At 38.3% G+C, this 24816-nt stretch overlaps 1 protein-coding gene across 14 annotated transcripts in view; it reads right to left on the bottom strand.

The window, feature by feature from the left end:
- Ptprt (protein tyrosine phosphatase receptor type T) overlaps positions 1-24816 on the bottom strand; it is a 1059888-nt gene that overhangs the window by 130098 nt on the left and 904974 nt on the right. For 8 of the 14 annotated variants that reach the window (XM_063248334.1, XM_063248321.1, XM_063248325.1 and 5 more), the window contains one exon: positions 17020-17049. The exons of the other annotated variants lie outside the window; for them this stretch is intronic. In XM_063248334.1, the coding sequence (XP_063104404.1) occupies positions 17020-17049 (30 nt within the window). The remainder of the gene's footprint in view (positions 1-17019; positions 17050-24816) is intronic. 14 annotated transcript variants of the gene reach the window in all.

Below are 24816 nucleotides of genomic sequence, written 5' to 3'. Positions count from 1 at the left end.
CAGCCAGAAAACTCACATTCCCACCCACTGTGCATCCAGCAGGGATGTTCACTGCTTCTTTGGTACCAACTCTGGGGCATAGCTGTGGTCCCTTCTCCTACTCCCATCTCCCTAGTTTGGTCCTTCTCTGTGTACCCTCCATCATGGCAAAGTTAACAAAAGTAACAACAAAAGCAGATAATCTTATCATGCTTTGACTGCCCAGTTGCTGGGAGCCTGAAGCAGAGCCCAGTGGGAAGTACATGCTCACTTGAGCCAGGCAGTCTGGGTGAAAAACCCAAGTTCCACCATGCATTAGATGTTTCTCAGTATCTATAAATTAGTTCCCTCATCTTTCAATTAGAGATGAGTATAGTGAATTTTCTTAAGGGTTTAACAGATACTGACTTATATACTAAAGTATCTACCCCGGAATCTGCCACCTATCAAGTAAACTCTAAATGTGTTTATTAAATAATAGGTAATGAGAAAGGAATGGATAGGTCATGGAAAACGGGGAGCAGAATCGATGATTCTTCAGTGGGAGTTGTCCTGAATGTTTTAAGGCTGCTGGGCTCTAGACTAATAATCCCAACAGCTAGATCCATTTTTTCTGGGTACTATAGAAATACTATTGAGCAGTTGTGTAATCATGACCATGTCTCCATCTTTACGAGTGTATGAGATTCAATTTACTGATCTGTTGAATAGGATTGGATGTGGAATACTCCACAGTTCCTGGGATGGCTAGAAATAGTTAATTATAATTCTCTAGTATGGTGTTTGGCACATAAGACACTCAACAAGTGCTAATTATTGCCTCCCCTTTCCTCACCCCAGCAATCTGTGTGATCATCTCTTTCAGTCTTTATCAGTATGTGTTTGCAGTTCTTTGCCTTAATTTTTTATCCGATTTTTTCTTTGAGAGAAGGCCTCCAGGGAACCAAGGGAACTACAATATTTTTCTCTGTGACCTCTACCTACTTCTTCCATTCACACCTTCATCACACGACCATGAGCTGAACCAGAGACCTGGGTGGACATTCTTCTTCCAGTGATCTAGGATCTTTGGGTTTAGACCAGTATGAGTTATAGAATCTTGGATGATCTGGGAAGTAAAAGTGACTGTGTTCCTTTAGTTCTCTTCCCAAAAGCTAAGAGATTCCAACCAGAAGATGCTCAGCCATGGACTGCCCAATCCCAGCACTGAGAACTCATTACCACTGCAGGTAGATCCTTCTAGAAAGGCAGCTCCATATAAGGAGAAGAACATAACACATATTACTTCCTATGTATGCAGCACCTAGGTCAGTCCTTGGCATACTATTATAAAGCCTTCAGTGTATTTATTGAATACATAAATAAGTCAGTAACATTTTAAATTCCTTTGTTATTATTGTGTCTCCTATTTGAGCTTCTCTGTGACACAAACTCAAAACTTCTCATCTCTTTCTGCACAGAGTGGTTACACTTCAACACATCCTTCTTGTTATTCTAACAAGATGGCTTTCTTCTGCAGAGAGTGGATGGTAATCATATTCCAACTACAGCATGCATTGGCATCACCATGATGGCTTCTTAAAACATGGAATGACTGGTCTCCGCCCTCAGTTTCTGCTCTGGGGAAACAGATAAGACTAGAAAATTTTGCATCTCCAAATTCATCTGTGGAGCATCGTCTCTTATTCCAAAAAAGCAGGAGAGACCATTCACGTGCTGTCATTTTGTCTTCAGTCACCTGAAACCTCATTTCCACCCTCTTACCCCATTATACACTCCTAAAACTGCTAATGGGCTTAGAACTTTATACGCTTTAATCCAGGATTCCCATTTTCTTGGGGCTTTATTCTAAGGAAATAATAATTCAAAGGGAAATATGCATATGTCATGCAAGTAATGGTGGAAACACATTGGTTTGTATATGCAAGAGTTTTCAACCTCGACACTGCTGATAGTTTAGACCAGATAATTTATTGTTGTGCGTGTCCTGGGAGGGAGAAGAATTGTTCACAACAGAATGCTTAGGAGCATCCTCAGTGTCTACTGTCTAACTGCCAGGAATTACTCCTTATCTCTGCCATGAGAAAAGAAATATTTCTAGAGCCGGGTATGGTAGCGCATGCTTATAATTTCAGGTACTAAGAGGCTAAGGCAGGATGATTGTGAATTTGAGCAGAGGCTGGGAAACTCACTGAGACCCAAAATAAAAGAAAATAATGAACTGGAAAATAGAAAAATAAAAGAAAGACTAAATCTGTAGTTAATGTAGTTCACAGCACTTGTCCAGCATGTTTGAGGCCCTGGGTTCAATCCTTAGTGCCAAAAGAAAACTTTCTAAATATCGCCAAATGTTCCTAAAGTGGGAGGGGGGGAATTATTCCGACTAGTAGTATACACATAGAAGTGGAACGGTTTAACATTTTGGAGCTCCTACTATGTGGCTGGTATCTTAAAAAGAGTTTTAATCTTTAGGACACCACCACAAGGTGCTGATTGTTTCTTTTTTTTATAGATGAGAAATTTGAGATCTGGAAGGGCTAATTCTAAACAGGTAAAGGAACAGGTGGGATCCTCACACAGATCTTCAGCCTACAAAGCCTGCTGTCTCCCTTACCCGCCTCTCCTGCTTCTCTTGAATAGCAAACAATCAGTTACAGCCTTATAAATGTCTAACAATAGGGAACCAACTCTGTAAATTATACTGCATCGCTAGATAGAATAGTATGCAACTATTAAAATGAAGGAGTGCCATTAAAAATGAAGATGATGCAACAAGATGGAAAATGCTAACTGGATTACATTAAGTTTAAAAAACTAGAAAATAAGCCTATGTCTATATTGTGATTACAACCATGAGGAAGTACATTTGTGTATGGATGGCTGACGTGTTACATTGAAGACATTAAGGGTAAATATTTTTTCTTCTTTGATATCCATTATTGCTATCAGGGTGTGTTTAGGATCCTTATTTCACAGTAGTGGCAGGGTATTAATGAAATTCCGGATGTCAGGCTTGTCATTAGTTTGCTTGAATTAGCAGAATTCAAGCTTTTCTCAGCCCTCTGAAAACTGGTCTCTAAGCCCTTTGGCAAGGAGGTTGATACATGCTACTTTTCCTCCAGAGAGCACTGCTGTGGGTATGTTTCTCAGCTCCTGGTCCCTCTCACAGCACTGGCCAGCTTCTCCCGAGTGCAGCAAGCTGGAAGCACAGAGCAAGATGGCTCTTGAGGCATTGGTGTGGATCGCTCTGGAGCCAGGGCTATTAGGAACGTGCGGTCTTAGAATAGCAGACGTGTCTGTCTGTCAAAGGTACCGAGCAATGCACTGGTCTCATGTATTATGCATCAAGAGTTGGCCTGGCACCCTGGACTGGCCGTGTGGGAGAAGTCTTGTGAAAGGAACATCTGATGAACTGATTGGAATGTCAAAATGTCATTAAGGATAAATTAATGGATGTGTTACTTTGGCTGTAAGAAGCAGAGCCAGCAAGACACCAGGCAGCCGGCGGGCTGTTTTCCAATCCAAAACAGACGGCGTTTGCAACGGAGATTCATGGTCTTTATGTGTTGTGAGGTGCTTTGCAGGAAGAAGAATAAACAGAAATGCTCCAGCACTTAAGCGCCATAAAATCACAAGCATGAGATAAATTAATTAGTGTACACTAGGAAGGCGGCTGGTCTGTCTGCACTCCTGGGGAAAGCTAGAATGGATGGCACGGGGTTAGAGATGACGGGTCCCAATATCAGCCTCCTAAAGAAAGCAATTGAATTTAATGTGCAATCATAAACTGCAGTTGATGGAAAGATAAGTCTGGTCTGTATTTGTTTTTTCAGAAATACTTTTTCTGTCTATTGCTTTGAGTTCTTTGCATCTGTGGGTCAAGTGTCTTAGCAAACTGCGGCGATCTGGGAACTGGCCTTGCTTTTAAGGCAAGGAGGGAGGAATGTAGTACCCTAACACAGGAGCCACTCTTGGGGGTGTCTGTGTTTCACTGTGCCATCATAGCTAGGGAGGAGGTGGTCTATTTTTCTATGACGGGAGGCTCACCACTTCACAGTTTGCTTAGATCAGCATTAGGCTTCCCTAGCAACTGCCCCACCTTATAGGTACAATAACAAAAGCAAGAGTGAGAATAACTAACATTTTCCAAGCATTTGCTAGGTGCCAGACAACAGGTTCTAGCCTAAGTACAACCTTATCATGTATTCTCTCCCCTTTACATTATAGGGAAATGAAGATCTGAGAGAGTGAGAGACATTTTAAGAACACATGGCTATTATATGGCAGGACCAAAATCCACACCCAGATTTGCAGAGGCAAGAGTTTGACATCTTAACCATCACATAGTTCTAAGTCCTGGGAACTACTTGTTGAGAGAAGACTAGCTTTTATAGAAATGTGGAATATGAGAAGGAAAGAAACATGAGAACCTACCTCGAGGTCTATATCTATATCTATATATCTGTATCATCTGTTACTTTGCTAAGCACTTTGCCTGGTTTAGCCAAATCTATCTTTGATGCATTAAACTTTGTTATGTGAGGTGAGTAGCTACTTCCCTACTTAAGACTTCTCTTTCTTTGTCTTTTATTTTTAAAGTTTTATGTACCTTGTGTTTCTTAAATACACAGATTATCATTTCTATATCAGCAATTAGAATATGGATTTTAACACATACTACTATTTTTAAATGGCAGAAAGAAAAGGAAAATTCAGGTAAAATGCATCAAAGCATACAAATAATCAATGTTACAAAACTAGTGAAAAAGAATCGAGGAAAAACCAAAGAAATGAAACACATGGTGTTCCTAGGCTAGAAGCGTTGATATTGCTAAGATGTCAGTTCACACAAATTGATCTGCAGATTCAAAGCAGATCCAGTCAAAACCCAGCTGGGTTTCTGGCAAGAACTTGAAATGCCATTGTACATTTGCTTTCAAGAAAGGGAGTGGGGAGAAACACCAAACATCTACTGCCCAGAGGACGTCACCTGAGACTAATTATCGTGTTAAACATATTAGTCATCCAGATACTTATAAAAACAGTTATTTCTCTGTCTGGGATATCTGAATTTGAATAAAATCTCTCCATGACACACCATTTTTATAGGAATTAAAAACAAGAATGTGTTGAGAGGCAAAATTTTACTCAATGAATTTAAAAGTGGGACTCAAGAGGCTTGTTTAAAAAACAGCCCCAACCCTGTTCTCTCTTTAATCTTTGTTCTTATTTCTCCAAAATGCAGATTATAAAATTCATGTCAATTATAAAATGATAAAAGATCTTGCTTCTGTTTTATCTTTGGCCAATTTATACAATGAATGTATACTGGTATTTAGGTAACTTTTTTTTTTTTTTTTGTCTTTTTGCTTTTTATTGGTACCGGGAATCGAACTCACGACTGCCTGCTTACAAGGCAGGCGCTTATGCCACTGAGCTAAAACCCCAGCCTTGTATACTGGTATTTAAAGAAATCATGTGGTTGTTACCAATTTTTTTTGTTTGTTACATTTCCTATATAAGTTGGGTCACTTTCAGGCCAGGAACAACTTTGAATCCTATTCAGGATAGATTTCACCTGAACTCAGGTCTGTAAAACGCCTCTCTCTGAGCGGAGAGAGTGTAGTTTTTCATCAGTTTTGCTGTCATGTAAAACAAGTAGCCTCATTCAGAATCCTTGCATCATGCATTTCTCAATTCATCTTAAGAACCCATCACTAGCAATTGGTATTCCTTTATTTTTATGGATTTATTCCTTACCATAACCTGTACTTCTGGTCAATTCAGTGAGCCTTTGCTATCCTTAAATTTAAAATGATATTTTCTCATTGGATGAACTCAAAGATTTCCTGAGATACCTATATGAAAGTATTTTGTAGCTTTCCAAGTGTACGGAGACATAGTAATATCAGTGCAATACAACATATTGCATACCTATGGTGTACTGGACAGAAGGCAATGGTGCTTTTCTCTATCCACTAAAGAAAAAATTTTCTGTATTTATTTCTTAGTTAATGGGCATATGTAAACTTATTTAAACATTACATAATTACACTGAAACATCACATGACACCTTATTATTTGGTAGTTTAAAATGTTTTTGCATCAATGTAAAAGATAAACTTAATAAAATTAAAGAATGAGATGGTATATATCACTACACTATCTTAGGTTTTCCTGTTAAATTACCATAACAACTTTCAAGATTCAGCATTATTGATACCAATATACAGATGAGGAAATAGAGGCACAGAGAAGTTAGGTTAGAAACTAGCAAAGTCCAGAATTTGAACCAAAATCCAGTCTATGTTTTTTACACAATGTTGTTTTCAGGTTTAGATATTATTTCCCTCACCAATCCAAACCATGCCAAAAAAATTATTAAATCTCCATAAGGAATTGGAAATAAAATTGCACAAATACATGTTTTGGTTTGTTTGCCTGATTGTTTTTGTTTCTGTAGCACTGGGAATTTAACTCAGGGCCTTATGGATGTTAGGTAAGTGCTCTATCACTGAACTATGCCCATTCATTTAAAAAAATTATTTTGAGAAAGGAGCTTGCCAAATTGACCAGCCTCCAATCCTCTACCCTCCTGTATCAGCCTCCTGAGTAGCTGGAATTACAGGAACTCACCACTCCACCTGGCTAGAATTAAATCTGTTGAGCACACAGCTGATGAGCACTTGCATACTATGATATAGCCAGGGCATAGACTTTGGACTGGGCAGGGGTCTCCTAAAAACACTGTACATCCCATACTTGCATGGAGGTTTTCTATATAAAGGAAAGATAAGAAAAACAATAGTATGAGACTCTATACCAATCAGATTTGAGCTTAGATTTTTCATCAAATTCTCTTCTCATCCTGTAGATGCCTAAATGATAAATGGCATGTGGGAAGCAAGAATAAAATAAACTATGAAGACTCTCTTAGCCCTTTTCCATTTCTAAAAAAAGTGCATTGCTGCTGAGGTGTTTTTCAAAAGAAAACAACCCTTCTTTAGTCTTGAGGCTCAATTTGGTTTATAGATTTAAGAGAGCTATATTTTCATTCTTTACAAAAGTCAAATCTCCCACTAAAACCAGGGTTTTAACCTAACTAAGCCTTCCATTCTTCTACTTATAAATGTGGGTGACTGTAACATACCCACCAATTCCCACCCTCTTAGAATATTCTGCACAGTGGTTCAAAGCCATTGGGATGAAAAATTGCTCTATAAAACAGCTCAGCCAATTTTTAAAAAAATCTGTTAAAAAGGAGATTTCATCAGCAGAAGTATGGAGCTATTTGAGGTCTCAGTGATGAAGAGATACTTCTGAATAAATGTTTCTCAGGAGATTAATCATGGCTGAGGGGCCTTTCTTGCTTAGTGGAATCAAGACCACTATGAGGAATGATCGCTCTAAAAGTCACATACTGTTTAAATATGTGCCTCAAGCATTTCTGTCTTTCCATTAAATGCTTTTCCACACTAATGAATGGTGTAAGGATTATCCATCTCATTATATAAAACAGAAATGATGTCATCACATAGCATCCTGTTTTCTGGAGACTCTGTCCTCAAAAACTCACATTCCATCATCATAATCAAAATCATGTCTATTTGAAGATTCTGCAAGAACAAACTCTCAGCTTACTTTCTAAGTTAAATGGCTAGGGAAACCCCTTTGAGGCTGTTCTTCCAAATACTCTTATCCGATGAGCCTGGGTTCTCAAGCTGTCCCAGATGAGTGAGTCTCAATCGTGGCTTCAGATAAGAATAACATGGAAAAATTTTACAATGTCTAGGTACCATTCCAGACCAGCCAAGTCGGCTCTCTGACTTTTCTTTGTAGAATGTGGCTCGTGATCTTCTCCCTCCCTGACTGCTCTCCTCAACATGTATGGATTCATCTGAGCTCTTTTCCCAGGAAGCGCTCAATGTGGCACTCTAGAACAGAGTGAGAACCCCACAGTTCTGCATTCTGAGAACTTCTCCCTTCAAAAGGACGGTTTGGCCATCACATAACAAAAAAAGAAGCCTATCCTTTAACACTTTTGTCTGGAAGTAGCCGTGATAGTTACTCCAACTTTCAACCCCAGCCCTTTCCTTGCCCATGGATCTACAGTGTCTTCTTGTTTAAAAATGACATTGCCTACCCTTGTTGTTCTGGCAAGAACCATTAATTGTCTCTGATCTCTATTGTTACAGCAGGTATTAGCAGAGATGGCTGCCTATCCAGGTGCTCAGAGGGGAAAATTTAAGAAAGTTTAAGAACTATCATACACAGTCACTCTGTTTTATTCTATTTAATATAATCTTCTTTCATTTACCTCACGTCTCATGGTTACAATTAATCTTTCTTTCTGACACATCCAACTACTGCTATATTCTAGCATAGCTCTATTATTCATGAATGATAAATCCTCCACATGTACTATATTACTTACTTTCTTAAGCTAGTTCAGCAAGTTGAGCACTATCATGCCCATTTGATAAAAACACTGAAACCAGTATGAGACTCATGACTGCTAAGTAGTAGGATTAGGACTCAGACTTTCCCCTGTTCTTTTCTTTCCCTTTCTGCTCCAGTCTTTTGTTATGCCTTTAGAGTTTCTCTTTCATGCATTTATAACATTATTTTAAAACTATCTTGAGATATGGCCCACAGAAGAGAGTTGTGTCTCCTCTTGTGCTCTAAACAAAATGCTGCCATTCTGTTCTATATGCATCATTACTCTGGTAACCCTGTATTCTGTGTCAACCTTTGTCCCCCTTGTCTCCCCCAATTGAAGGACAATTGTTTTTTGTTGGGATCCCCAAGTCCCTTTAAGCTGTGAACACCTGGAGAGAAAGTTATTTCTTACCACTCAACACTTATTTTACATTTAACACAAAAGAATTGCTTAGTAAGCACTTATGATTGAAAGAAATTGTCACTTAAACTGTTACTGAATGGCAGTACTATGACTCCCATTTTACAGATGAGAAACTGAAGTTCAGTTGAAGTTAAATGACTTTCCTAAATCTGTGGCGCTAAATGCCCAGGGCTCTTTACTGCTTAACATTATCATCTGTCTACAAGCATCTTACTGAATGCCTCCAAGCTTAACCAGACAACTAGGCAGTAGGTGGGAAAGCACTTTGGAAGAGATAAAACTGTATATAAGCAAGATATAATCATTATCATTGTCATCGACATGGCAAGACTTAACTAAAGTACTTCCTGCCTTTAAAAGCACCATGTTGAAACACTTAGAAAGGCATTTTAAAGTTTGTGCATCTCAGAATCTTATCTTTGCTACAGTCCTACCTGAAAAATACCATTTTCATTTAGGAGTGCTTGCTGATGGCAGTGTTTCAGATATAAACTCATTTCTGCCCTGGGGACACATTGATAAGTGGCATGGTGGCTGGGCACTTCAGACTCTGGCTCTTTCTTGTGGCTGTCTCCCCGCAGAAATGTATACTGTAGTGATCTCTGTGATACCCCTCTTCCCCACTTAAACTGTCTCACATAGGAGCTATGTAGGAAGACCTCCATAGTCTTCATACCCAGCATGAGCACCAACAAGCAGAAAATGTCTATGAATAAATGATTGCCCAGTGAAGGATTTTTAGAGTTTACTCATCATGAACAGGCAACAAAATAATAACCCTAATTGTCTGGCATGGGAAGTGTCCACAGGCAATGAAAAGGATGCATAATATACTCTATCCTACTTTCCTTTGGTGGTCAAACAGAGGAAAGGCCAATTGCAACGTCACGATTGGGTTCCCTGACAATCAGATGCAGAGAGGCAGACTGACAAGGAATATGAGGAGTATTGGGGGCTTTTCTTGTGAGAGAAAAAAATAAAAAGGGAAGGGAAAGAGAAAGCATGGGCAAAGGAGAAATCGAATGGCAGTACTATGACTCCCATTTTACAGATGAGAGCACCTCCAATGAGATGCTCTCATTCTACAGATGAGAGTTTGCGAGCAGAGGTGACTTGCATTCCTGTGTTGACCATTTGCTGTTTATCCAGAGCTGTCACCAGCAGCAGTGCTGGGGGAGTTAAGTCCAATCTTCCTGAAGGGGCATCTAAGTAGCACATCAGCATGCTCTTCTAGGAATGTTTTCTGTCACCTCATTTCAGTCACTTTCCATCAGCAGAGACTCCCCATACACTTTTTACCTTTTAAAAATAAACTTCCAATGCACCTGTAGAGTAGAAACCTTTCCTCAGACTTTCTAAGCCTCAAGGCATCATTAATATCTGGTTGGCATTAAAACTTCAACTGGGGCATAAACTTACAATTGAGGGATGAACATATTTTGCCACATTTGGAGGGAAAACAGTCATTTGTATTTTCCTTGTTTAAGGTGACAGAGCTTCTGACTTATAGATTTTCTCTGTTTGGTATTCATGACTAATGTGTTTAGACTCTAATCCAATAGAACAAACAATAAAGCATCCTTCAGTCACAATCCTTATCCAAATCTATCTGTACACACGATGGAGCCTGGCACATTTGTATCTATCTTCTCGTGTCAGCATTCATTAATTTTATACATTTATAATTGTGACATGCAAGTACAAATGCAATGTTTCTAAACCTGCAACCAATTTAAAACTACAAAATAGGTGATCAGAAAGCCCACCATCACTAGATGCCAAAATAAATTTAAATAAATATTACTAACTTCTGGGGAATGCAATAATATAATTGGATAAGAGATAAAGCTGGAAGGTTATCAACTACATCCACCCACCCACATACATTCAGTCATCTAATTAACACAATAATAAGATGCCTGATTTGTTCTGGGTGCTGAGTTACTTGCTGAGACATGAAAGACAAATAGCACATGGCCCTTGTGCATAAAAATAGTCTCAGGATAGAGTAATCTGAGAAATGTTCATGAATGAGCAAATTAATAGGTGAATGAATGGGGGATGGATACAATAATAAAGATAGGGACTCAGTGCTATGCATACGTTCTGTGCAAACTGGAGCGGCTACCAAAGTAAGACAGGAACAGTCCCTTTAGAAAGATATGAGAATTTTGTAGGCACAGAAAGGGAGATAAGCATGCAAAGAACAACATACGGTGACAATGGAGAAGTATTTTGAAAGGGACAGAAATACCAGACTGGTAAGAAAACGTTAGGAGTTTTCTCAAAGGTAGCAGGCAAAATAATAATCTGAGATGGTTATTAAAATGCATATTCAAAGCAGAGGCCATCTGAGGCAGGAGCCCAGGAATCAGAATCCTCACTAATGCCCTCCCTTGGCAGGGTCGTAGCAGTGACAGCACAGATGTTTGCTGTCAACATGTTTGCTGTCAGCTTTTGGGAGTTGATATTGATCATATTTAAATGGTTTTCTTCTATTCCTATTTTTTATTCGAAGTGGCTGACAAATTAAAGAAAATGATTTTTGAGTGTCTCTTGATACAATCATTTTTAAATGCCTCTTTAAATATAGTGAGGCAATGATATGTGATTGAAACAGCTAACGATGCGGAAAGGCTTGTGCACTGAGGAAAGGAAGCAGTCTCTTTTTCTGGTTGAAGTACAACTCTGCAACAGGTGTTTTACAAATATACCCATTGAATCTCTGTAAAACTTCTATGAGGCACATATTTTTAATCTTCACTATACAGATTAGGAAAGCGTTAGAAAAAAATTAGATACTTTGCCCAGGTCACACAGATGCAAAAACAGAAGCATAAGGTGCTTTAAAGTTACAGATGTAAAGAAGGCATGGAGTCTGGGCCCATTTAAGAATTGATGGCTCCCTCCCATCCCGCTACATCTTTTTAAGAAAAGAGCATCTCCCAACCAGCTTTGGCGGTTATGCCATTCTTCTACCTACATTTAGTGCAGGCTCACTGTGCACGTTAGGGTATCACAGAGAATAGCCTCATGAAGAAGAGGCAATGTTAAGACACATCTGCTGCTTCCCCGATACAAAGTTAGTACAGTGAGAGGTCAGAGAAGCCGGGGATCCCTAGGTGGTGAGAATCAGGGAAGCCTTCTTAGAGAAGGCAGCACTTGATCTAGACCTTGAAGAAAGTTACAGAATTTGAATGTGCTGAAGTGCAAGGGGTCGGGGGATAGCAGTACATAGGACAGAGCAGAAGCCCGCGAGTACAGTATCCACAGACAGGCCGGGCTGGGTCCCCACTTCCCACCTCCGTGGCATCGCACAGGCTTTGTTTAAGAACAAGTGAAGCAGGTATGTGTTCTCTTTCTCAGCCAGAACAGTGGGTAAACTTAGTGCTTTTTAAAGCACCACAACACTAAAATGTCTCTGTTGAAAACAATTACTGTGCCCATCACACACCTTGAGGTAAATTAACTTGTGGACATAGGCCAACTCTTAACATCCTGTAAAAAGGCAGGCACTGAACAAGGGGAATTGTTGAGAGGTGCTTTACTACAGGAAGGCTAAAAGAGGTCCTTGAGAAGCTTGTCTGTCAGCCCAGAATGTGAGGAATTGCAGCAGCTTTTATTTGTAAAATACCTACTTCTGTGCCATACAGTCTCTCCTTAACCCTCACCAAAATTCTGGAAAGTCACTGTTGTTTGTTCTATTTGAAGATGCAAGAACCAATCATTGAAATTTCAAGAGTCTTTAAAGTATTTATTAAACATAAGCCATTACTAGAAATTAAACTATGTAAGCTTATAATTAAATACATTATATTGAAAAAAAAAGATGAAGGCTTAGAATGGTCTCATGATTATTCTAGGTGCAAACAATCTAATGGGTGATGCACACCTAGAACAGTGATCTCTGTCTCCAAAATCAAGGAAAGAATACAGTAAGTAGCAGAAGCTTAAAACAAACAAACAAACAGAAAAACAGGAGGGGTCAACTTAATCTTGTCCCAACTCTCAGAATCCTTGGACAAGAACTGGCAAACTATAACTTGCAGACCAAATCTGGCCCACTGTCTGAAGTTTTAAAACTGGGTTTTATTGGAACACAATCACACTCATTCATGTACAAATAGTTTATGAGTGCTTTCCCGCTACAAAATCAGAGTAGATGCAAAATCAAAGATAGTAACTGTCTGACACCTTACAGAAAATCTTTGGGATCTCTCTGGTCTTGGGTATGGATTCTTTCAATGAGGGAGAACAATAGAGGATTTCTTTGCTGGGGAGAAATAAAAATTCTTCAACTTTTCTTCTACCCATTCATTATATCCAGTGGTTTATTTACTTTTTCCTTAGCTCTTCCATTGCCTAACATTATGTATTTTATTATATGTTTTAAAATATTTCTATCTTCTGTATAAAAGCTCTAAATGGGTGAAGTTTGAATTTGTGTTAATTCCTAAGTCCCCAGAATCTTGATCAGTACCTGGCACATAACCTGAATATTTATTAAATACATAAACACTAGTTTCTCTAAAGATATTGGTTAAGCAAAATTTGTTGGAGGCTTTCTCTTTTGTGGAAGATTTTGGAGCTTTAGAGGGATGACATCATCCCCAAGCTCTGTGAAAGGGTGCCATTTTTTTATTTTTTATTTTTTATTTTATAGAGGGAACAACCAGCATTCTGGTTAAATTAGTGCTTCTCAAATTTCAATGTGAACATGAATCTTTAGAGGGTCTTATTAGAATACAGGTTCTAATTGAACAGGTCTGGGTAGGGACCCTAGGTGCTGCACTTGACCCAAGCTCCTGGCTGATGCTGATGCTGGTGGCCCATGGTCCGCATGCCAAGTAACAAGGGTTAAAGCTCCCATTCATAGTCTATACCAGAAATTTGAATGGGGCTTCAAATCTGAAGGCATAGAGTCCTTCGCTATTTCTTTTCCTCTATCTCTATGCCTCTCAATCCTATGGTTAAATTTGAATGGGGCTTCAAATCTGAAGGCATAGAGTCCTTCGCTATTTCTTTTCCTCTATCTCTATGCCTCTCAATCCTATGGTTTCACTAAACCTGTCTTTCCTCTCCTCCTAGGCTGCTCTCTTTCCCCAAACATCTTGCCTCAAGACCTTCCTTTTATAGTAAACTCACCTTCAGCACACTCAGCCTATTTGTTCCCCATGAAGGGTTCCTCTACCTTGATTATACATGTGTCCAAGACTTTATGTTCTTTCAAGTGGCCAATCTCATGTTTCTCCTCTATTTTTCAGCCCAACAGTTAGGAAAAGGTGATAGTCCTTGTGATCTCCAGGTAGGGAGGCTTTCTCTCCTACCTTTACCCTATAACCTGCAAAGTTATTCTTGATGTCTGAATGTTAAGGCTGAGTCAGGCCCTTCACCTCCATCCTCGGTATGCAGCATCTGTTATTCCCAACTTCTCTTTCTACAGTGACCTTTTCTTGGTTATTGCAATTTTCCCCTGCTACCTATGTGCCTGCCAGTTTAACTTCTCTTCTGAATTTTAATCATAGTCAATTTCTGGACCTCATCTTATTCCTCTGTCTTCCCTTCAATTTTCCCCCATCTTGATTTCATCCTACCTATATTCTCAGAGGAAGGTTCTAAACATATACCTTCCATCCAGACTCCACCTTTTCATTTCTGAAGTTCCATGGAAATTTTTTGCTTGGCAGTTCTATCAGATTTTTTTAACCAACATATACAGAGTCATATTCATCTTTTTTCTAAGCTACCACCCTCATGTCTCTGTTTACAAGGTAATTCTTTTTTCCTTCCATCTGCTGCTGAGTGACTTTAGGAGGAATGGCTTACCTTCCCTGAGGAATTTCTACCTTATTAAATATGGACAATGGTAACTATCAGATTGGGTTATTATGAAGACTCAGCCATCTAATGTATGTTCAAAATATTTGACATGTGCTGGTAGTTTAGTCTTCTACTGTTCTGATAAGTATAACTTATCTTCTCAATCCTTTTAATGCCAGGAGATGATTCACCTTCTCAGGGAAGTGTTTTTTGGAGGCTGTGGATGAGAAAATGATACTCAAGAGAAAACCTAACTATCTAAGATGTCTCTATAGAAGACAGAAGATTACATTGAAAGAATTGCTCTAGAGTGGCATATAATATATGATGTTCATGGGAGTTTTTAGGGACTGGTGAATATAAAATTATGAATATTATGATGAAAACCCCATGTCTCTTCCATATGCTTCTGGCTCCCAGTGTTGTCATAAGTTTTACACGCAGGGTCTCTAGTGTGGGACTTAATGGTTGCACCAGTTGAAAGACCTTTGCTTGTCATTGCACCTTAACCACAAGAATTTGCACACCTGTCTCCTGTACTTCCACACCACTCATCTTGAAATCCATCACAATGCCTATTATAGTGTATAGCTGAAGTCAGCTTCCAAAGATAGTAGTTGGGGCACAAAACTTCCTGCATGCCCACAGACACTGATTACTGAAGAGCCTCAGAAGACTAGAAAGCCATGCTCCCTTAGTGAGAGGAGGAAGAAAGAAATCCAGCTTTTCTTCAACACAAATTATATCTGGCACTTTGCAAATGTACCTTACTCCCTCTTTAGGGTAACTTCACAAGTTAGGCATTCTTGCTCTCAAGTGAGAGGTAAGAAAAATGGGACTCAAAGTGTTTGGAAAACTTGCTCAAAGCTGTATAACCACTGAGTGATAGAGATGTGATTTGAATGCAGAACTACATAACTCTTACAGCTCATTATCTTTCCATTACAATAATACCACACAGTATGGTTTTAAATATCACCAGGCCTCTGCAGATTCTGTTCCCACCAATCAGGATTTTTATTGAGTGAATGCATTTCTAAATACATTATTATCCTGGATGTATTTAAAAGCTGGTTACTCAACTAAGTACCATAATATATACAAGTACTTCTTAGCTGATATTGTAGTTATTTGACTTCTATTGTGGTCTCTCAGATAGGCAGCATCATGAAGGGGAGGGTTAGAGTCCTAGTTATTTCTCCATCCAAATTGTCTGGATCCATAATGTGCATGTTCCTTGCATATTTGCTAAAGAACAAATGAGCAAAAGAAGTAAGTTCTTAAGTACATGCAGTATTAAGTTCCTGGGTTTCCCTATACCAGGATGGTGGTGGTACCATCATTCTATCTGCTCACTGCTTGGTCCTAACTGAGCAGAAGGCGATAAGTCAGCCCTGTACTAGCTCCATCTTCATCTGTGAATGTTTCAGCATATAACTAAGATAAGCTCTCTACCAGGCTTTGTGTGTCTGAGGTGCTGTAAGACATAGTGTGGTGGGAAATACACTACCAGGAGTCAGACATTCGGATTCTAATCCTATTTTTCTTGCTACATATGTAATGAGATCACATGTCTACCTCTGAACCTTAAATTTCAAAAAGACAAAATGAATTATTAGCAATATGGGAATACTTCAGTGGTTTTTCAACTTTTTGATATTGAGACTCTACTATATAGGTTTTCTACTTTACCCTCATATTTTGAAGATCTGTTTTGTTAATAAAAACATTTTTATCTAGAAAGTGAAAAAAATTTAATAGGCAAGAAGGCATTTATAACTCCAAACCAAATGTACTGATTATATGTGATAACTAATGCTAAACACTAAACAGATTAATTCTAGCCCAAAGCAAAAATATTAGATATTTCTGTTACCTATGAGGCTGGGTCTAGCTACAGTGATGATTCCTACTGTTTCTCAAATCTTTTTGAAATAAGTGAAATAGCCAATTGATTTCTATCTATCTTTTGATACCTCAGAATACCTATTTCCCAAGTAAACACAAATGTATTTAGAAGTTGCTGGGATCTGTGATTCTATCTTAGTAGTACATTTCTTTAGGAGGATTCCCTCTCTTGCTGGAATTCAGGGATTTCTATCTAAAAATTGCATTCACAATTCCTTCACATCTCCAAAGACAGGAGAAAAATTAAGGGACAGGAGCATAACAGACTCAAACAATGATAGTGCATTTTCAAATGGAAAACATCTATACAAAATAAAACTTCAGGGATACAGATGACGTAGACAGAAGTTGATACAAGAAACCAACAGACAATTGGTTGGTGCAGGAAATGCATGCTACAGGTACCCTTATGGGATACGAAGCAAAGTTAACACCAGCTCGATACTTACAAGTAATAGGAGTAGGAATAAGCATTTCTTCTATATATTGATGGGCAGTCAGATGAAGGAAATGTCCAAAAAGGGGGAAAAAAGAAAAGACAAACAAACAAGAATTAGATTTATATGAAATCTTGATTCTTAGAAATGCATATTATTATTTCAGCATCCCTAAGCTCAAGGAGATGCAGATTTCTCTACTAGTCATTTTTTCTGAGAATCAGATACTTTCAACTGCAGAAGAAATGAAAGAGATTGCTCTTATTATAGGGAAATTCACTATTTCACGTAGAGGAAGTCAAATTTTATGGTGGCTATTTGAAAGTTCTTGTTTAGGGTCATCTAAAACTAGATTTCTTATAACTAGAATTCTTTGGTCTTGGATCAGCTTTCTGATGATGACTTAGTATTAGCTTACCACTTTTCTACAAGACAGTGCTTCTAACCGTAATCTAAGAAAAACAGCGAAAGTTTCTTTGATCTTCCTTATTTAAGATCAAATCACATCAGAATCTATTTAGTAAAGCCACATCAAAAGAAAGTAAATCATATAGCCAACATTTAAGATGGCTCCCCAATAAGCTATACTTTCTAGGCTCCTGTGCAGACTAGCCCTCCCACAGAGATTCATAGCTGGTTTTGTATGGCAACAGAACGTGGATGTAGTTATGTTCCAGGGTTTTTCTGTCTTGAAATCTCAAGTCTCCAAGAAAGAAGTTCCCTGAGGTCACCATGATGGAGTGACCACATAGAAAGGCCCTGAGACTACATAAAGAGAAAGACATGCTAAGATAGCTTCTAGTCCCATCTAATCAACCTACCCCAGCTGACATGCTGGACATCAGAGAACTGAAACGTATCATTCCATTTAAGCCCTGCCCAAAGAGAGCACTCATGAAAGTAACCACATTCTTTAAATCTAGATTTTGGGTGTCGTTTCTTACACAATAGTAGACAACCAGGGAACAACTCAACCTTATCATAAAACAATATGGTACTGAAAAGGAGGAGTTTCAACTTTCAGTCTGAAAAGACCTGAACTGAGTAAATTCTTTGCTTCGTGTTCTCCTATGTTACTTAGATGTGTTGAACTAGATTAGTAGTTTTCAAAATGTGTTCCTAGGAGTCCAGAGGTTCTGTAAAGCAGCCTCACTGTACCCGGGGAGAAGAATATTGGAAAATGGGGCTACTGATTCAACAAAGCCAGAGCATATTCTTTCATTTTTATCTATTTATAAATTGGAATTTCTTTTAGGATTTCACATGCATAAGAATTCTACTTTCCAAAAGAAAGGTTGAAAAATCACTGCCTCCAATCTCTTTCTGGCTCTTCTAGCCGTTGGCTTCTGAGCAATCACAAGCCTCAAATAAATCCATGATATTCCCTTTATTGCAATTTGTCTTTTTTGTAAGAAAATAAATAGGAATGTTTTTATTTCACATCAGATTATGCTACAATGACAATAAGTGATGCATCTGAGGACTGAGAAAAATTGTTAGAAAATTCAGGTTCCCAAGTATCTGTCTGAGTAAGCACCAATGGCTTTCTTCTCTCTTGAATTATTTGATTAATTGCAACCATTAACCCATCTACTTGTCACAGGAAGACATAGTCTTTATAACTACAGACACAGGAACATGCTTTCAGGTTTCCCAATTTCCTCCTTTCTAGTAGGAAGTAGCCAAAGTCCCTAAGGCAGGGATATTCTAAGCTTTCTCTCAGCTGTTGGCAAAGCTTCAAGTGATAGCACTTTAGCCCTACAAGGAAAGTGACTCTGAGACATGAGAAGACACAAGCCCAAGGTCTCCTTGGGAGGCTAAGCTGAGAGAAATGAGCTATGGTACAGAATGTTTTGGCCACCCAGTGTCCTGGACCAAACAGTGGCCCTGCATGATGAAACAGAGTGAAAATCTCAGGTTATGACAGATAGAAATTGGATGAACCATTGGCAAGTCATCAAATATCTTTTACTAGTCATACAGGTTTGCTCAGTAAGGAGATAATTTCTCTACTTCGCTGCTGGATGGTTCAGTGCCTGTACACATCATTCCCCAGGAACAAAAAATTAAAGTTTAATTTGATGAAGATTTACACATGTCTGTTACCATGATTGAATATATGCTCTGAAACTTATGTTGATATTTACTTCCTAAATGTACATAGTTATGTATTTGGAGGTGATATTTTTGGAAAGTAATTGGGATCAGATAAGGTTATCAGGGTAAGACCCCCATGAGGGAACTTCTGGCTTTCTAAAGAAAGGAATACAGACCTGAACTGATACATAATTCATCATTCTGCTTCACCATGTGATGCCTTCCACTCCTTAATATGCAGAGAGAAGGCACTATCCAGATGCTGAGCAGATGCTCTTGGACTTCCAAGGTCCATAAATATGAGAAATAAGTTTATTTTCTGTAAATGTCGCCCAAACTCAAGCGTATTGTTTTAGCCACAGAAAATGGACTAAGATATGTGTGTACTCCATATCATTGATGACAATGGGCTGAGAACAGATAGGCCAGGGTTTTAATCCCAGCTTTGTTCACTGAGACATGCTGGGCCAGTCTTTTCCTCCACTGCAAACCTCTGTTTCCTAATCTATGTACCAAGTGATTGATATAGATGACTTATAGATCAAATAGTTCTGAGGAGTAAAATAGGAGAAACTTTAGCATCTCCATAACATTACTTACTAACTGCATATGCCTGAGCAAATCACTAAATGGCTATGAGTCCCGGCTTTTCCATATCAAGTTTGAGGGCACTAATTACCTATTCCCAAGTTATCAAGGCCATTAACATTATATTATGCTAATCAAAGCTATATTCAAAATAGATATACTATATAACATATAGAATGTTTTATGAAAATTATATCAATCTAAATTAAATTAAATTTTATTAATCTACACTTGGAATATACTAAGAATATATAAAAGAAGGTTCATGTTTTTACCACTAAGTTTGCTGCTTCTTATTCATTAAGACTAAGCATTCCTTAAGTTTTATTGGTCTTGTTCTCTACTGTTTTGTTCAACTTTATAATATATAATGAGATAGACAATTGTTTTTAAGGAAACAAGAGACAACGTTGATAACCATTGTTGATAACCTTGTACTCTGTTTTACATCATGTGCTATGTCTTTCCTTGGTTTGACTGACAGCTTTGTTTTGCCATATTTGACTTTATTCTCCCCCCCCCAAAAAAAGTAATAAGAACTAAGGAGTAATAAAACCCAAAATGTGTAAATTTTGTTGTAAAAAAGAGAGGGAAAAAAAAGAGCTCTAAATGATACAACAGCAAGAGTGTTTAGGGGTGTTAAATAGCTGACCATATTAATGTTTTGGTTGGATCATTGAACACAACTGTTTGCAGTCTCACTGTTTGAGTGTCCACTTTGTATGCTTTGATACTGTGATTTGAGCAACTATCTCTAAGATGATACTATGTAATCTATTAACTGGTGATTTCTTACTGTTTTTTTTTTTTTTTGTAGTTCTGTATTACTTGTACCCTTACACTGCTTTGTTTTGTTTTGTTTTTTCTTTTTTCTTTTAAATAAAATTTTAAAAAAAGAGTAAGCATTCATTTCCTTAGGAATAATAATAGTTGTAAAATAAGAACAAATATTTAGGCGGTACTTATTTTGTACCAGGTGTTGTTCTCAGCTCTTATCACACATTAATTCAAGACTTCTCCACAGCTGCACTAACAGACAGATTTTCTTTATCATTTTTGCTTTATAGAATGAGGAGACCGAGGCCAGGAAGGTGAAGTAACTGGCTGAAGATCATGCAGCAAGTAACTGAATTTGACAGCATCATGACTCTAAGGCTCATTTTCTGACCTCCATGCCGCCTTTGAGGGAGTAGAAAAACAGGTAAGCAGTAGGGAGCCAGACATGGAGATGCCAGAGACCTTACCTCCTTTAGTCTTCTTCACAGCCTTCACAGTCATTATTATTCTGACTTTTGGTTGAGACTCTAAGGGGTCATGTTTTGCCAGCTCAAAGATATTGTGTTTCTTTGAACAAATTCCAAAGCTTTGATCCTAAGGTAGGTTTTCTCATTGTCAGCACCCAACTACTGTTGGGCTTTAGGTTGATTCAGTACTCTGATCCTCTGGGCTTTACTGCTTCCAAACTTTAAGATTCATTTTTGCCTGGGTCACCTGCTCATGACAATATGACTTCTTCTTCACTTTTAAGCCACCTCCTCCACGTAGCTCTTCTGATTTATTCTAGATGTTACCAAAACATAGTAGTCTGCCTGATCTAGCTTCAGGGAAACTTCTAGAATGATGGTAACTGACAGACTTCTATGAATTGACTATTTTTTCCAATTAAATTGCAACATCTTCCGGGGATGGTATCATAGGTCTTTACTTTGTGACCAAAACAATTTAAATGCATGTTTTCTCTAAGCCTTGAAGAAGATTTACTGAAGGTCTAAATTTACAAGGATACAGTGATATTGGAAATAACAGATTGCCTAAAACCAAAAATCATGAGCAAGAAGACAGCTGTGCTTGTGAAAAAAAAAACCAAAACAAAAGAAAACAATAACCCCAAACTTAATAAATCACATACTGCAGAATTTTCTTTTCAGATAGCTGACAAGATTGACTTCAGGCACTGTTTATCTGTGCTCCATTTTAATGGGATTAGGTTGTTTATATAACCATCCATTTAACCATTTATTCATCAGTCTAGCTCACGAACCCATTCATCCATCCATGCACCCATCCATCCATCCATCCATCCATCCATCCATCCATGCATCCACTTGTCCTGTCCAGTGCACAAATCATCCAACTCATTTATCTATTCAGTCATTTATACACTCATCATCTACTAATCCAGCTTCCATCATTAATTTGCCAAAAGTTCTTAATGCCTGCTGTACATCTATCTCTACTAAATACTATAAGTAGACAAATGAGAGCCTGTCCCAGCTGATCTGATGTGAGAGCCAGACAAGAAAATTATAAAACCAAGGATAAAATAGCTACCACCTAACTAACAGGCTATCACTTATGTGCTAGATATTATTCTAAGTAAATTATATAGATTATTTAATCCTCAGAAGAATACTAAGAGGAATTATTATCACTTTACAGTTGAAGAAAGTTAGGATGAGAGAAATTAAATAATTTGTCTCAACTTGCATAACTGGTAAATGGCATGGCAGATATTAAAATCCAAGCAGTCTTGCTTAAAACAGTCAGTGTTATTACTCACTATTATATTGACTTTTGTAGTTATAAGTGGTGACACAGGTAGGCAGGAAAAGTGTAGCAGAATCTGTGATGCTTAACATTTACAGTCAGGAGAAGCCAGAGAGGTGAGGGCACAATATATTTTAGGCATATGGACCTGTACAGCAGTGGGGGAAGATTAAAATGTTGGTAAAGCTAGTTTCCAAAGGGTTTAGGAAACTTGATCTCAGTCCTGCGGGAACATATGGAAACCCAAGAAACAAAGTGATGAAATATTTGTTCTAGATGGATGGTTCTGGTAGGAATGTGATAAGAAAGTTGGGAGGCAGAGGGATTGCTGAGGGATAGAATCTACGGCAAGACAAAAGATCTTGGGCTCCTCCTTTGCAAGGACCATGGGCATGAAAGGATGAGATGAGCATAATGGGTGATTAGGATACAAAATCAATAAGTAATTAAATGTGACTTTATGGAAAAGACTCCTATACTTGTAGCTTCAGTGGCTGCCCAAGTAGTGCAAACAGAAGCAAAAGATTTCTTTTCATTTTGTGTGTTAAGGAGCAATTGAGAATGGTGTGGGTGAAATAAAACATAACACATTTCATTTGAACTGCTTTGCTACTTCAATGAACCACTCAAAATTATGCCACACATTTAGTATCCCAGCAGGTCCTTTATTCTATTTCACTCAGATTAGATGGTTTTTAGAAGTGTAGATTTCATCATAAAATTGCCTAAGTTTGAGACTCAGTTCTGCCATTTAGTTATGTGGTTTCAGGCAACTCCCTTAAACTCTGTGTGTTTCTACTTTCAAATTTGGGGCATGCAGTAATTTAATAACATATACAATCTCTTTTAGCTTTTCTGATTGACTCATTGTTTTTGTTTTGTTCTGTTGTCTGGTTAGACAATGTGTTCCATGAAGACTCAGACTATGGTGCATCTTTTACAGGACTTTGCAACCAATCACGTTGAATGTTGATATTTGAGACTGTTTTCTGAGTGAAGTGTTCTGTTTTATCTCTCACTCAAAATACTTTTAGGGAATTCCCAATATCTGCAAAACGCTTTTTGAGATAAGCATGAATAAGAATAGACAGCTGAAGGTACAGTGGTGGAGCTAAGGTGTGAATACAGAATGACAGAATGTAAGTGGATCATCACAGAGGAATTCCAGATAGAGAAGAGATTGTATCTGGATTGGATGTCAAAAGGATTTCCTAGTGCTGGTGACTTAGAATTGTACTTCAAACCTAAGTAATGTCTGGTCTCATGGAGCTGAGGAACACAATCATTGAATGAGGAGGACATTTCATAAATGAAACCACAGGACTGAGAAGCAATATTACAAAACCTGCCAGAATCACTGCAGGTAGAGGACAGCACAGTTCGGCAGAGTTTTCTAGGTGATTTCTTCCCTTCCTTGCACTTCATAAATCCTTGTTATGGAGAAGTCACTGGAGGATCTTAGATATCCAGGTTGGGATTATGAGTTTCATTTCTGACACATTACTTTGGCCACCTCCTCAGTGTGGAGGATGCATGGAAAGGGGTGAAGTTATGGAAGCCAATGAATGGATTCATGCAATAGAGACATAGAGGCTTGCTATATGGACAGGGCAGTGAAAAGAGAAGAGGAGAAGAGATAGGATCAAAGAGCTAGAAAGGAGTAAACTTAGAAAAATTCATGGTGATGCAATCCATTTGCTTCATACATGGGAAGCAAAGTAGTGCCTGTCAATAAATTTGGGACATAAGATTGAGAAACCCTGGGAAATAAGTAGTATTTTTGACTTTATTAAATGCGGAAGAGAATTTCAAGTAGATATCCAGGGGCAGAGAATACGGAACAGTGAAACTCTAGTGAGAGAGAACTGAAGCAGAATCTCGTCTTTATATACCATTTCAGTCTTAAGACTTACAAAATGATCACTATCAGATAGTGTGAGAAATACACAAATGAACACATATGCACTATGCTTGCTGAGGAAAGTCACTGAATCTTCCTGGCATAGGGACTTTGTTGGAAGACCATTTTGAGAAGTTAACACTTGGAAGTCCTACTTAGAAGGAGTTGGGGTTCAAAGTTAACAACATTATAGGGTTTTATAGATGAAAAGAAATGTCAGGACATTTAAATTTCGTACTGACAAACACATGCCCAAAGACATAGCGCAGTGAAACTGGAGAAAATAAGCCCAAGGATGAGCAACAGTATAGAAATCTGGGTCTTCTCTTTCCTAGTCCAGGTTTTGCCTACTTTTGATAGTCTTCCTAGACTTATAAAAGTTAGAAGCATAGTCTCTGGAGTTATGGAGACTGTATTTGAGTCTCAACTCTGCCTAAGACCTTAGTCAACTCATTTAGCTCTTCTGAGCTCTAGTTTCCTCCTCTTAAAAGCACAAGAGTACCAACAGACAGATGTAACTACGATTATGAGGGGACTAAAATTAGAACATAGCAGTTGAAGTGGGAAAGGAATAAACTAGGTCAGTGTGTGAGTACTTATTCCAACATTACTCAGCGTATTAGGGATGAGCTTGGAGCTTGCTTCTTATGTGTGATGGTCATGTGTAAGACGAATGG

This window comes from Cavia porcellus, unplaced genomic scaffold (assembly GCF_034190915.1).
Source record: "Cavia porcellus strain 051 isolate PalLab524CR breed Dunkin Hartley unplaced genomic scaffold, mCavPor4.1 scaffold_5, whole genome shotgun sequence".
NCBI lineage: Eukaryota > Metazoa > Chordata > Mammalia > Rodentia > Caviidae > Cavia > Cavia porcellus.
Note: the sequence above shows the minus strand (reverse complement) of the source record. Positions and strands in the feature narration are given on the sequence as shown.